This window comes from Martes martes (assembly GCF_963455335.1).
Source record: "Martes martes genome assembly, contig: SUPER_18_unloc_1, whole genome shotgun sequence".
Classification (NCBI taxonomy): domain Eukaryota; kingdom Metazoa; phylum Chordata; class Mammalia; order Carnivora; family Mustelidae; genus Martes; species Martes martes.
Window position 1 is genome coordinate 98,894 of NW_027666704.1, and position 14,530 is coordinate 113,423.

The following is a 14,530-nucleotide window of genomic DNA, read 5'->3' on the forward strand; positions in this document are numbered from 1 at the left end:
CAACAGAACCAAAACAGCATTTCCCTTAGATGCATACCTGTTTCTTCTAAGAATTAAATCTAAATTAATACAATAAACTATACTTGGGGGGGAAAAAACTGGATGCTGAAAGGTTAGCTCATGAAAACACTCCTATCACTACCTCTGAAGGGACTGATTATTACTCAATAAAACATCATTAACAAATACAATGCGTTCCAATGACACTTAATGAAAATGCCATTGTCAAGATAATCTGCAGATAGGAATTAGCTCCTGGTTATGAGAGTGGGAATATGTGGGAATAGGCCAGAAAGGTATTATCAAAAGTTTTAAGTACACAAACATACACGCTGTCTAACCAACAGTTAGACTTGGATTTCATGCCTACTTAAATAAATCCCTTCTAAGGCCAAACACAGCACCTGGTATTTAGAGAGTATTGTATCTGGATGCTTATTTTATTTCTGAGGACACTGTAATCAAATAACAAAACCAAAAAGTAATGGCTTGACTCAGAAGAACTAGAAAGTGTAGGGCACTCCCACCTGACACCACTTTCTAGACTCTGCCTTCGGAAGTCTTCCTAGCAGAGAAGGGAGACTCACAACCAACAGGGACCACAGGCACAGCTCTGACAGCTCTGATCCCTGCTGTTAAATGCCCCATCTATTTTTTCCTTCCCCAGAAGTTTCTCCTAGATTAGAGGGGGAAAGCTCTTTGTGTGCATATTCAAATACTCTGTTAAACAAATCAAATGTAGCAACAGTACATTGAAATGAGGCTTACAATAGTGTGAACTATCTTCTAACACCGTCAGACTCCATTACATGAAAACTTACCGGAGCCACTGCCTGCCTCTTTGTTTGAGATGGCACTTGCAGATGGCAGCAACTGGTGTACCTGTGCTTGCTGGTCTGAGCGGCTGCTGCCATTTGGGACGTTTTTGTTCCACATGTTCACATTTTTGTAGTTGTATTTGCTCGGATCTCCCCAAGCCGAAGTTCCGTCGTCAATCTCCATTTTGCGACGTATGGATTCTGGGGATGGTTCCTCCCAGCCTGTGGGCTCTTCTTCTTTTGTTGGGGCTGGTATAGGTCCTCCCAGCCAGCCGGTACCAGGAGGTTTGCCTGTAGCTGGTGGGATTCCCCAAGACCCGACAATGTCTTGTTGCTTGTTCCAGTCTGGAGAACTGACTGGCTTTGACGAATCTCCCCAACCTAGGGACTGATTAGACTTTGGAGGATCTCCCCATCCCTGGGAAGGATTAGGTTTAGAAGATTCATCCCATCCTGATGAATTATTTGGATTTATGTTATTTCCCCAAGTAAAGGAACTAGTTTTACCAAGTTCGTTCCAACCAGAAACAGACCTGTCACTGTCACTACCTCCTGAGCTAGATTTCTTATTAGCCTCACCCCAATGGTTACTCCTTGAAGTTTCCCCCCAGTTTTCACCAGCAGAAACGGACCACCCTTGGTTTGATTTTTGTCCATCACCCCATCCCTGTTTGCTCTTTTGCGAATCATTCCATGCAGACTTCTCTTCTTTGCTGTTCCCCCACTGATTGCTCTTGACCATTCCTGTAGCAGCAGAGTCATCTTCCCATCCCCCCTGGCAGCTTGAGCCTTTGGAATCTCCCCACCTCAGAGCAGGTTTGGGATCTCCCCACCCCGATACAGATGAGGTATCATTACTAGTAGGGCTAGTCTTATCTATACATGCCCCTGAGTTAAAAGTCTGTGTTGCAGAGCTTCCCCAGGCCTCTGTCCCATTGTCAGTCTTTCTTTCCCCTCTAGGTGATGTTTCTGTATCCCAGGCAGTATTCTGCTTAATAGGAGTCTGTCCCCAACCAGAGTTGGAGAGGACACGTGGATCCAAGTCAGTTCTGTTTACGATGCTTTGGAGTAATGTGTGCTGATCAATTTTTCTCCTATCTCTACTCTGATTTTCCCCAGTTGCTTTCTCCTCGAGGCGTCCAGTGCTTTCTGTACTACCTTCACTCTCCACTGTACCTCCTGTTTTGGCCCACACACTGTTCTGCTCATTTGTCTGAGATGTGGCAGAACCCTGATCCTCTTCCTCAGTAGATTTCCATCCGTTTGTAAACTTCTTACCGTTGCCATTTGCACTGTCATTGGAATGCTGATTGCTAGGCAGTTTGCTCCACTCCACGCTGGGTATATTAGTGCCAGTGTTTTGTGCGGGAGTTCCCCATCCTCGTCGACTTCCTCCAGAATTTGCGCCATTTCCACTTCCCCACGACGCACTCTGGGAATTCGCTGCCCCAGACTCCCACACGCCTCCTCCTTTATTTGTGTTCACTTGAAAGTTAGTGCCCATAGGCCCATTTATGCCAGGCTGCATTAGAGTTGCATTCACAGTGTCACCATTAGCTTGGCCGTTAGGGCTTGAACATTTGTCTCCAGAGTAATTAGAACCATAGGCACCCCACGTAGTACCGTAAGAGCCTCCGCTTTTTGGCTCTCCATTGCTAAGGTGAGAAAGGGAAGTGCCATTCATAACCGACGGAGCCTGTATCTGAGGATGATTCATTGTGCTCACACGCCAGGCCCCTGTATTACTAGGCAGTTCATTATTCTGTACTGAACCGGAGTTTGGTAAACTAGAGGTCATAAAGTTAGTAGTGTTATTTGGTCCAGTCATCTCAGTGGTAATATTCTGAGGTTGACCACTGAATGAAACCTTCTGTGTACCACTTACTTCAGATTCACAAGTTTCCTGAAGGCTTCCCCAGGTACCATGGGTGGAAGAACCACCCACTTTAGAGTTAATACTCTGATTGTTAGGCATCTGGCCTATGGTACTGCACTGAATATTGATGCCAGAACTACTGCTCCCTACAGGCCCTTTGAGGGCAAGTCCGTTGTTGTCTAATACTGGCCAGGCACCATGGTTGCTAGCTGAATTCAAAGTGCTTGGATTTAACCCTCCATTTGATGAAGAACTTACAGTGCCCCAAGCATTCATTCTATTGTTGCTACTTTCTGATTTGCTTTCAGGAGCATCCACAGAGACCTGACATGTGCTTATTATGGCTCCATGGGAAAAACCCCATGGCCCAGTACTACTTCCATGGCCCACATTATTGCTGCTGCTACCAACCACAAACTTGTTTTGGGAACCAAGTCCAGTGCTATTCCGAAGGCCATCTTTTTCACCGCCGGTGCTCCCTGAAGCCATGATAGTGATGTTTCTCTCTGATTCAGAACTGGAGGCAGAATCAGCATCCATACATTCTGAAGCCAACTCTGGATCACTGCCAGGGACTGAGGGCCATGCTTCTTTTTCAAGGGAGTCGTTTACAACAGCATTCTTACAATTTGTGCTAGAGTCACTCGGAGAAGACCCAGGTCCCCGTTGCGAATTTTCATAATGGGATCCTGAAATATTGTGGTTTATATCTAGAATAAAGGAGAAGTACAAAAGTTTATGAAGTATTTGAAAAGATGATAAATATGTTATGAATGTATGTGGTTCCTCGACATTAACTTGGCCGTATGGTTACAAGGGCACTACTTATATCCCAGCTACCAACTTTTCTTTTCCAATCATTAATTCCACACGGGCAGGGTATTTTGCTGTTTTGTTCACTGCTGCTATCCTATGAGCCTAGGGCAGTACCTGGAACGTAAGAGTCCCTCTCAACACATACCTGCTGAATGAACAAACTGGTATTTATCAGCAAGTGAAAGAATTTTGGTATGAGCAAGAACTAGGTGGTAGTAACGTATTAGGATAATGAAGCAACCCAAGCCTAGAGGCCTGACATGGGAAAGAAGGGGCTGGGAAGGACACGGGTGAGGACAAATGAACAGGTTGAACGTGACTACATGGATTAGCAATATATCAGAAATCCCTTCCTGTCTTGCCATTCTTAGAGGAGCTTTTTCACGCCAACTGTTTTGAGTATTAGAACAAGTTTATAAAAACTACAAAGCCTCTTCCATTTTATTTCCTTTTCATTAGTGTTTTTATTCAACCTGAAATACTGCAACGCAAGTACAAATTTTTTTTAGCTGCATTCTCCTTCCTAAAAATTCTTAATTTACCTTCATAGCCATGTTTTAAAGATCGCAGAATTATGATGATTAAAAAATCAAGTGCTGAAACTAAACACCATTAATGAGAGTCAGAGAATCCTATAATCTTGGGCTCACCGCTATATATTATCATCTAGTTGTTTTCCTGCAGATAGGGGGCAGGCAGTTCTCATGCTTCTAACACTTCCCCAGATTCATTTCTCTCATTCGGTTTAAGGATCTGGTAGTTAAAAGTTCTTCAGAGATATTAAACTGCATAGGATGTCTGCATTTAAACTGTCTTTAGGGAGTTGCTTACATTGTAGTTCCTGACTAGAGCAGTACTCAGAATCCCACATAGTGATTTTAAATAACACATATGTTCAAGTCACATCCCAGACCTAAGGAACCAACCGCCAGGGATTACAGGCCTAGACAACAAATATAACTCACTACCGGTATACTGCTAATACGGAAAATCAGGTTCATCTAGCAACGTTTTCTCTCAAAGCACAACTGTCAAGCAGCAAAACACTATGAGCTAGAAAGAATAGCAGAAAAAAGGACTAGAGAGAGACCAAAAGTGTATACATAATTCACCAAATACATGAATCTTAAAGTTCCGTAAGAGACTCTGATCTCCACTCCCTGTTTGGGAATCACTGTTTCAGGCTGCCAAATGAAGTTTGTCATCTTTCAATGCCTGTGTGAGAAGGTTTTTCTCACGAAACACAGGATGCCTAACAGTCTGTCTCACAGGGTAAAAACAAACCAATACGCCAGCACCTGCACCACCAGCAACATCATTCAGCACGGATCATGGATCACATGTTTTCTGAGCATTTCTGTCACTGACTCCTTGGAACAACCCTAGAGCACAGATACACCCTTCACTTTGTAGATGGGGAAATCAAGGCCCAGAGGTTAAGTTACAGAAAATCACAGGAGGAAGGCAGACTTCAGCAATGGGTAATAAAGCAAGGTGGCTGAGAACATGGCTGGAACTCTCACAGACACCGTGATTCAAGTTTGGGCTCGAGGCAGCAGTTGTGTGCCCAAATCTGCAGAACAGGGCTACAAACAGTACCTCTTTACTCAGCTGTTAACTGTACTATCCTATGTGAAGTATTTAATTCAGTGCCAGCTTCAAAGAAGGGCTCCACAAGGGGCAGTTTATGGTATAATGATTAAGAGCAAAACTCTGCAGCCTGACTGCTTGCATTTAAAGGCTGCTCTGCTGTTTCCTTATGTGATCACAGACAAGATCTTCAATCTTTCTGTTCCTTAGTTTCCTCGTCTGTAAAGTGATAATAATAAGAGCACCTGTCTCAAACAACTGCTGGAAAACTAAGTGGTTAATAATTAAAAATGCTTTGGCTTTGAATATCTGATTCTAATTAGGTACTTAATAAGCGAGGGCTGTTACTATCACTAATTAATATATATTGACGACTCTCATGATTTTTTCAGTCCTGTCTCCAAAGCACATTTTTCACTCCACCATGTCTATCTCATGAAGAACAAATTTAGAAATCATACAACTTGCTTACTTTAAATCTCTACTTAAGGATCTCAAACCTGTTGAATGCTAACTCCTGGATTATTCCCCCACAGATGTCTCTTCTCAAATGGGGGGGGAAAATCCTGTTTCTTTATGGTTTTCTTCATCTCAGCAAGTTTCCTAAAACCTAAGATTTATTCTTGCTCACTAACTGTATATGGTCATATGCTCACTTACTGTATACACCACCAAGTCCCAAATCCATCCACATTTCTCCAGATCTAACAATCAAGCCACCATCACCATCATCATCACCTCAAAGATGTGAGTAAAGGTACCTGTTGCCACTTTTTGTTTTCTCACACGCACCAGTGTTTCTTGCCACATCCACCCAGCATGAGTAAGAAATTGTGATTGGGAATGTCAGACAAAACAACCTAGGCTGCACACAAAAGGAAAGACCCAGAATTTAACAGTGAAACAGCAGAAGCGTTCTCTTACCAACAGGGAAAAGGCAGTGTACTTGTCCTCAACACTAGCACTCAGGCTTGTGCTGGAAGTACTAGCTGATGAAAGAGGACCCAGAAAAAAGGTAAGGATAGTGGAAAAGAAACAAAATAGATTCACATGTAAAATGCAATAGTTTTCCTGTATACCAGAAGGAGTCGATGAGAAAACATAACGGAGAAAAGATCCTAACTCTAACAGCCACAAAAACTAGAAAGCAACCTGGAATAAAGCTAACAGAAATACCTAAAGTCGTATAGGATTAAGTTTTATTGCAGGCCACAGAAGACAACTTGATTAAGTACAGAAACTTGTCTCTGAATAGGAAGATAGAATAATATTCTTTCTTAAAGTTTAATTCAATTATAAGAAACTGCTAACAAGACTCTAACTTGGTTAAAGTGATTTAAAAATTCACATAAAACATGAGAGAATGAGAGAGAATCTCAGTAGTGGGATGGGGGCGGGGGGAGCTGCAGCGTCAGGTGTCAGGTGACAGCTGACCAGTGCCGCACTGCCCAAGCAGCTAAGCTTCAGCTCAACCGCACCAGGAAGGCAGGGACAGACCCAGGTGTTTGTCAAATTTTAGTATTTTACATCAGTAGGAGAAAAGGAGTATTTGATACTTCAAAGAGATTTCTTAGAATCAGACAATTTATCAAAAATAATTTGATCTAATTAATGTGTTAAAAGACGAAACTATGAAGTTAGCAGTGAATGAGAATTTTTTATGCATGAAAGGAAATACACCACAAAAGAAATGACAAAGATTTGACTACTTACCCAAACTGTGAAGTGATTTTATGTCAGAATACATCAGAAGCAAGCAAGGTAACAAAGAAAAAAAACCCCAGCAAAGAGCAGCATCCGTTTTGCAAACCAAACTCTATCACCTTTAAAGTTAGTAAAAATTTCTTTCAGAATCTGGTCATGACCTGGTTTGGAGGGAATGGGAATGGTCTAAATTTGTCTTTTGCTATAGATTCCTACATATGTTGGGAAAATGAGAGACACCATCAGCATTTATTAGCTAAAATTCTATTTTTTTTTTCATTTTTCTTTTTTTAATTTGAATTCAATTAGCCAGCATATAATACATCATTAGTTTCAGATGTAGAATTCAATAATTCATCAGTTGTGTATAACACCCAGTGCTCATCACATCACATAACCTCCTTTTGTGTGTGTGTGTGTGTGTGTGTGTGTGTGTGTTTCTATTAACATGCCATTTAAACATTTTTTTCTTTTTTCTTTTTAATTTTTTATTTCTTTTCAGCGTAACAGTATTCATTGTTTTTGCACCACACCCAGTGCTCCATGCAATCCGTGCCCTAATACCCACCACCTGGTTCCCCCAACCTTCCACCCCCCGCCCCTTCAAAACTTCTATTTTTAATCTAAAAATTACTTGATACTTTCAAAAAAAAAACAAAAATTAAAAGGCTATACCAAAAACTGTGTCTACCAAGAATCTTTTGGTTATGAAAAATGTGTAGCTCACACAGAGGTGGGGGGAGATCCAAAGCTGTGAAAAGAAGAGGACTCCTCAGCAATCACAACTAAAATGCTTCAGAGAGAGAGAGAGATTCTTTCAGAACTGGGAGAAGTAAAAATTTTGGTGTTTCCCTTACAGACAGGAAGCCAAAACCCATCATCACAAATGATCCAGAGGATAAACACAGAGGAACATAATTAACAATCCTGTTAAGTTTTTCCAGGGATCAGTAAGACTGTGAAGCCCCGAGCTGGTGGGAGGAAAGGGGGCAGTTGGGTTTTACTGAGCATGGTACAAAATACAAATGTTTACACATTGCACTGATGTAGGCAAATAAAGAGTTGGAAGACTGTGCCTTACCAAAGAACACTGGAAATCCATCAGCTCCATTCTCACACAAAATTATCTAAGAAGAACTGGGGGCAGCTGTAGCACCACACCTCAGAAAGAATAGTGCATTTCATAGTGCCTATTCACAAAGATCAAAGGGGATATGTGGGTAAAGAGCAAAGACTGGCAAGCATTCAAGTGATTTGTAAAGAAACAGTATAATCTGCTCAGGAAGAATTTAGGTCCAGGAAGATCCATTTATTTTTATTAAATATATAGCAGGTAACAAACAAAATAAACATGTTCCTTCTGCCTTAACGACTTTTCATTCTCACCAGAATGGCGAAGTCTTCAGAAGTAAATGTACTCTGGTTTTAGAGTATTTCTGGGAAGTATGACATAGTATCACTTGGGAACATGAGAGAACCTGACGTGCACAATTTCAAATAGCACTCAGTGACAAAGGTCAAAATGTTTCTTTCAGTTATTCTGGCCTCTAAGTCCAGGGGCTGGCAAACTTTTTCTGTAAAGGCCCAATTAGTGAATATTTTCAGCTTTGCCAGCCAGATGGTCTCTGTGGCAACCGCTGCCATTGTCGCCTGAAAGCGGCCGAAGACAACATGTAAAAGAGGGGGCGTGGCAGTCTTCCAATAAAACTGGACTGAAATGGGCTGTAAGCCATCCTCTGTTCTAGATTAAACACGACAAAAGCAATACTACCAACCAAATGCAATGCATGGATCATGACCGATGAAGTGAGGGTGGTGGGGAGACGGTCATAAAAGACAATCTAGGGGCTGCTGCTCTAGACCAGATGGGTGTGTGGTGATGGCTGTGCACACAAGCGAGAAGAGCTGAGAGACATTCTGGAGTTGAAATCAGCAGGTCATGAGAAACCGGGGGCCTGTGAGACATGGAGATGGCCAGCCACTCAAACATGATTTTAAGATTTCTAGATGGGTGGTGACTAGGTGTGTCAACCTTCTGAGCAAAGAGAGCTCAGGAAATGGCACTGGTGTGTGGCAAGATGAGGAGCTCAATTTTGGATGTGTGGCGTTTGAGGGGCCGGACATCAGCCGAAGACATCCAGAAGGCACGAACCTAAACCTGGGGAGAGAGGTGAAGCAAAGTGATGGGAGGGAATAAAATCTGAAAACAGGTCAAAGAAAAGAACAAGAATGAAAGACCTTTAAGGAAGAGGAAGTGATCCAATAAGAAAAAAAATGTAGGTGTCTATTAACATGAAAATGGAAAAGGCTGTTTTTTTACCACAGCTACAACAGAAAATCACTAAGCCTGGATTTGACATTCAGAAGACCAGTGACCTTAGTAAGACCTATTTTCGTCAACTGAGCAGGAGCCAGATGACAGAGGGCTGAAGTCATGTATTAAAGACTGCAAAACATAGACTATTCTGTAAGGAGGAGGAGCAGAGAAATTCTATAATATCCTCAAGAGATTGGAGGTTTAATTTTTTTTTTTAAGATGATACAAATGTTAACTATGTTTATAGACACAGTAAGATCCAGGATAGGAAGGATGGATACAACACTGTAAAGACAGTAAAGAGCATAGGTGAATGGACAATATTTTCATCTTTAAATGTCTCTGAGAACTTTAACTCCCCCCCCCCATTAAAACAGCCCCATTTCTTGGTCATTCACCATTATAGCTCAAATGTCCTTGAGGCTCTTAAAAAAAAAAAAAGGCACAGCAAAATTCAAATGCAGTAAAGGCTATAAAGAGTAATACAGACAATACCCACATATTCCTCCCCTTAAGAAATACACTAATAGAGAAAACTCCCATGTACCCTTTCTCTGATCACATCTCCTTCCTTCCCCAGTGGGTCACTGAGTGGTAACTACTCAAAATCTGAACTCATCCCTAAGCAATACAGAAGCTTTATATTTTATATAAATGGTATCATACTATAAACAAACAATGATATTCTTGGGACAATCAGTGGAAATGTGAACACAAACTATCTATTACAGGATTTACTGAATGTGTCTGCCCTTTTGCTTAAGGGTGGATCGTGGTATCATGGTTGTATAGGAGACTTTCCTTATTCTTAGGGAACTTCCTGTGGAAGTATTAAAAGTGAATAATAATGAATGTGCATATGTGGGCATATATAATGTACATATGATGGGGAAGGTGTACATGTCCAGTCAAGGAGGAAGGTGAACGAAGGATTGGGAAGGAATTATGCGTGTGAAGTCAAGATGGGAAAACGTTAACAACTACTGGATCTGGTTGCGGGGTATATGGGTATGTTTCTCTATACTTTTAGCTTTAGGGTACATGTCAGTTGGATGATAAAATGTGGGCTGGAATACTCTGGACCATAAGAACAATACTGTTGCCAGCCTTGATAGGTGTATGAGTGCCCCCCCCCCGCCCCCAGATCCTCTACTACATGAAGCCCTGTAAGTCCCCCAGCTTCAAGAGTTATTTGGGCAGTAACAGAGCCCAACACCCTAAGGCTCTAAGAAATCAACTGTCCAAGAGAATTCTTGATGTTGACCGAAAGCATCACTAAGTGTCTGAGGTATAACCACAAACTGGCAGCTGAGCCCACAGAGCTGTCTGGTTTGACCAGAGCAGGGTTCTAATGGCTTATAAAGGTATTCAGATGGGGTACAAAGTCAATATATTTACCCCTGTTCCCATCACTCCTTTTCATCTTCTATGTCACTTACCTGCCAGCCTGTGAAGGTGCTTAGCTTAGGACCTGTGATTTATAAAGTACCAGTTCTCATCTAGGGACCACCCCTGCTCCCTGACTGGACTGAATGAGTAAGAACTGAATTATGTGAGTGCATCCAGCACTGCACCCCCTCACTTTCATCATGAAAATTTTCAGTAAATATCTATGTATGTATGTATTACATGTATTGACCTACATGTCAAATCTACTTGTATTTGCTCAGGAAACAAAAAAGTGGAACACAAATACAAAAATAAGAACAGTTAAGATTATGTTTGCACAGCTCGGAACTACCCGTGATTCACAACACAGAACTCTGGTGTTTGGGACTATCACTCATGCTGTCTACAATGTGCATGACACTGCTCTTCACTGATCTCTACTATTAAGGCGAGGACTGAATGTGTCAGTCTGTGTGCTGCAGCGAGTACCCCAACAGTGTTAGTTACTGGATCACTATGATCATTACTGTTGTAAATAACCTCAGAGGTCAGGGCAGACCAAATGGTCTAAGGTTTCCCTTGTTCAAAAACACCTGATGGTCTCTTATTGGCGCAAGCTGCTACTATGCCTCGTAGCACCTACACAGATATTTTAATGTAAATATGTGACATATGCTGTAAGTGGGGATTCACAAATGTTTTTAAAAAAGACAAAAGCACAAATCTGGTTTTCCTGCAGAGGGCTCTACCTTCGTTAGCCACATCAATTCCAGACCTCAGCCAGAGACAGCTGCGCCCTCCTGGCTTCTATCCCCACCTCCACATGAACGCAGGCAGTGCCCCCTAGTAAAGTCCTCTACAGAACAGGCAGGGTATTTGTCCTTCTCAGCCTTTGTTGAAGACTTCTTCCTATGCTCACATAGGCCTTCTCTTCATCTAAATGCACATCTGTAATACTTCCGGGATTTCAGACCCATACCCATTTGTGAGAAACATTCTTACACTCCTATTGTTTGCATTTCAAAAACAGCTTTCTTCTTTCACTTCCACAATTTTTGAAAATGGTACTCAATATACCATTTTCAAAATTTACAAGCCCGCTTCCCTGTTCATTTTGTTTATGAACAAAATGGTGGTGTGATACCACCATTGTTTAGTTTGTAATAGGTACTCAAGCGTTTGCTGTGTGAGTAACCTCTCCTAAGGCTTTGATCACATTTTTTAAAAACATACCAATGACTCATTGTAACTGCTCCCAACCTCATTTCTCAGATGAACTTCAAGCCAAATTAACTGCTTGGTGTTACATGTAATATGTCTAAACCAGACTCTTTTTCCTGAAGAGGACAGGTCCTTCTATAAAAGTTTGAGGGAAGATAATTCATTCAGTACCTAAATATCAGGGGCTAAGCTATGTGCTTAAACACATCACATTAATTTAATACTCAAAGCAACCGTATAGGTTGGGCACTAATATCCATACTTTACAGCTTAGGAGAGGGTCGAGGTAAGTTAAGGGATTTGGCCAAGCCACATAAGGTAGTAAGTGGCTGGGGGAGGGGAGTAGTATTAACTCAGAGTCATAATTTAAGTCTGTATCATTTCCAATAATAATGTGCTGCTCTAATCACCTATGCTAGAAAAATCACGTTTGCGTCCTCTTCCTCCTTACCTACCACATCCGATAAGCTGCCGAAGTACAGCAAGGCTGTTACAAGCACAGCTTTGCAGCCAGACAGATCTTGATGTAATTATAAGCCAGGTCTGCTACTGAAGAGCTGTGGAGTGCCATTAAGAGAATGGACAGGGAAAGTCGTGACATCTATAAGAGAGCACGGAGCTAGAGAGTAACTCTTGCTAGGACGGTTAGCATCGGCTGCTCAAATGAGATGTAGACCCATGGAGCAATTAAGTAACGTGCACAAGGTCACAGACACTGTTGTATGTGGAGCTAGGATTTAAAAATCTGGTCCATTTGGCTCTAAAGACTTTGTTCATAACCAGTATATGTTAGCGTTTTCATGCATGGGAACCTTAATTCTCCTCAATTCTCTATCTGGCTCGTAGTAAATGCTTCAAAATAGTTTGAGAAATGAATGGACAAACAAGCCGTCAGAGCCTATCAGAACATATTGAAACAAAGTGGCCTTTGAGAAAACTGTAATCACAGACATTTTCTGCCTCCCCATCATTACAGGGCTCAGAAAGGCCCTTCTGTGGCCATCACTGAATGCACGTGCTGTCTGAATACCACTTCCATGTGCGGTGGTCTTTCTCTGGCGCAGGGAAACTAAGTGATCACCGGCAAGTGACTGAAAGTCTTGGTGCCTCAGTTTCCTCTACTGAAGAGGGAGGATAAGATCACCTGGGCCTCACAGGACTGTTGAGGATTCATTGCAATAATATGTACAACTGCTTAGCACATATGCTTGAGGGTGTGTGCGCTCAATTTTAGCTGTAGTCTTATCGATTTAAGCTATAAACTGCTTATAAAAATGGGTAGAACATGGAGGGAGGGTGATTAAAATAATCATACAAAAAGTAGGATGGGCAGTCAGCTTACAGGAAACATTTTAGGATTCCCCATTCATAACTCCCTGCACGGAACTCTTCTTTTGCAATGCAGATACTGATGGACACAAATACATCCCCACCAAGCCATGAATGTATCAACTTGCTGCACTGCTAATGAAGACGGTGGGAGTCTCATAAGAAATGCCTTCTCTCACCTGACTGGTTTTTGCTGTTCTGCACCTCTCCGTTATTTTGTGGCTGTTGATTTGTTAAAGCACTGCTTTCTGACTGGCTGCTTAACACTTTAACAGCAGATCCCAGGTTTGCTGCTATGACAGGAAAATGCTGACCCCTCTTTAGAAGCTGTTTGTGTTCCTGGTGGCGAAATCGTGGCGGTACTTCTCGAGGATACCGAGGCAAGGCCTGTGCTGGCTGCGGCGGCTGCTGCTGCGGCGGCTGCGGGGACTGCGGGGGCTGCTGGGGCGGCTGCTGTGGCGGCTGTGGCGGCTGTGGCTGCTGCTGCTGCTGCGGATTGTTGGCTGTGGCTCGCTTGGCATTATTATTAGTGCTGGTTGCTGTGGAAGTGCCGTTATTAGAGTTGGCAGGCTGAGGCTGGCTTACACTGGGCTTTATCTGTTCTGGCACTAATCCCAACAAAAGAAAAGGGGTGGAAAAGATTAGCCAGTAAAGTGTACCTCCATAGTAAGCCATCTAAGTAAAAAGGCAAGAAAAACAACCCTAAAGGAACAGAAAGTTCAAGCGTGCGAGGATATCCTCATTCACGGGCTCGGGTTTTCTTAGGAGAAAGTCCGGTATTACTTCTCCGACTACCCCTCCAACAAGGAAGGGCACGGATGCCACTGGCATCCCCTGGCCTCGACGACAGCTCCAACTCATCAGCTCTGGCCCATATTATTCTGATCAGAGAACAAGCATCGATTACACAACTATGGAACTCACAACAGCTCAAAGAGCAAAACTGGCAAATAGAGTTTTGGTTACCATAAAAGAATCCTCAATTCCCTGGAAACTATTCTCAGTCTGCCTCATTTTTAATGTGTTTGGTCCCTATTCTTCATCTTTGAAAGACAACATAAGAACAGATAGAAAGGGTAAAAAACAATCTGATCATTTCTTTACAAAAAGGCACAGTTAACAGCATTTTTTGTTGTTAAAACATAAAGTATGGATCAAACAGGACAAACTCAGGATGGGGAGGTAAATACAAATATTACAGAACGACAACTATGAAACTAATTAAAATTGGAGAAGTAACTTAAATACCCTGTCTTAAGCAAATCTGAGAAATACCACTTGTCCACTGTACGAACAATGTAAAATTATAAACAGTAGATTTCTAGACTCTTAGAAGAGATTCAATAAGAAAACAGATGGAAATGCCTTAAACTGGTGAAGATACACCTGATCTCTGAAACTACAGAGAGGCAGCATGGTATATGAACTTCTGGTGCCCGATGGACCCAGGTTTTAATCCCAGTGCTGCCT

At 42.1% G+C, this 14,530-nt stretch overlaps 1 protein-coding gene across 1 annotated transcript in view; it reads right to left on the bottom strand.

The window, feature by feature from the left end:
• Nucleotides 1-13,735, bottom strand: part of LOC308359832 (trinucleotide repeat-containing gene 6A protein-like) — a gene marked incomplete at its 5' end in the record, with an annotated part of 51,431 nt that extends 37,696 nt beyond the window's left edge. Inside the window, 3 exons of the mRNA XM_080831691.1 lie at nt 822-3,404; nt 13,240-13,668; nt 13,720-13,735. Coding sequence (XP_080687817.1) covers nt 822-3,404; nt 13,240-13,668; nt 13,720-13,735 — 3,028 coding nt within the window. The remainder of the gene's footprint in view (nt 1-821; nt 3,405-13,239; nt 13,669-13,719) is intronic.
• Nucleotides 13,736-14,530: the final 795 nt, after the last annotated feature.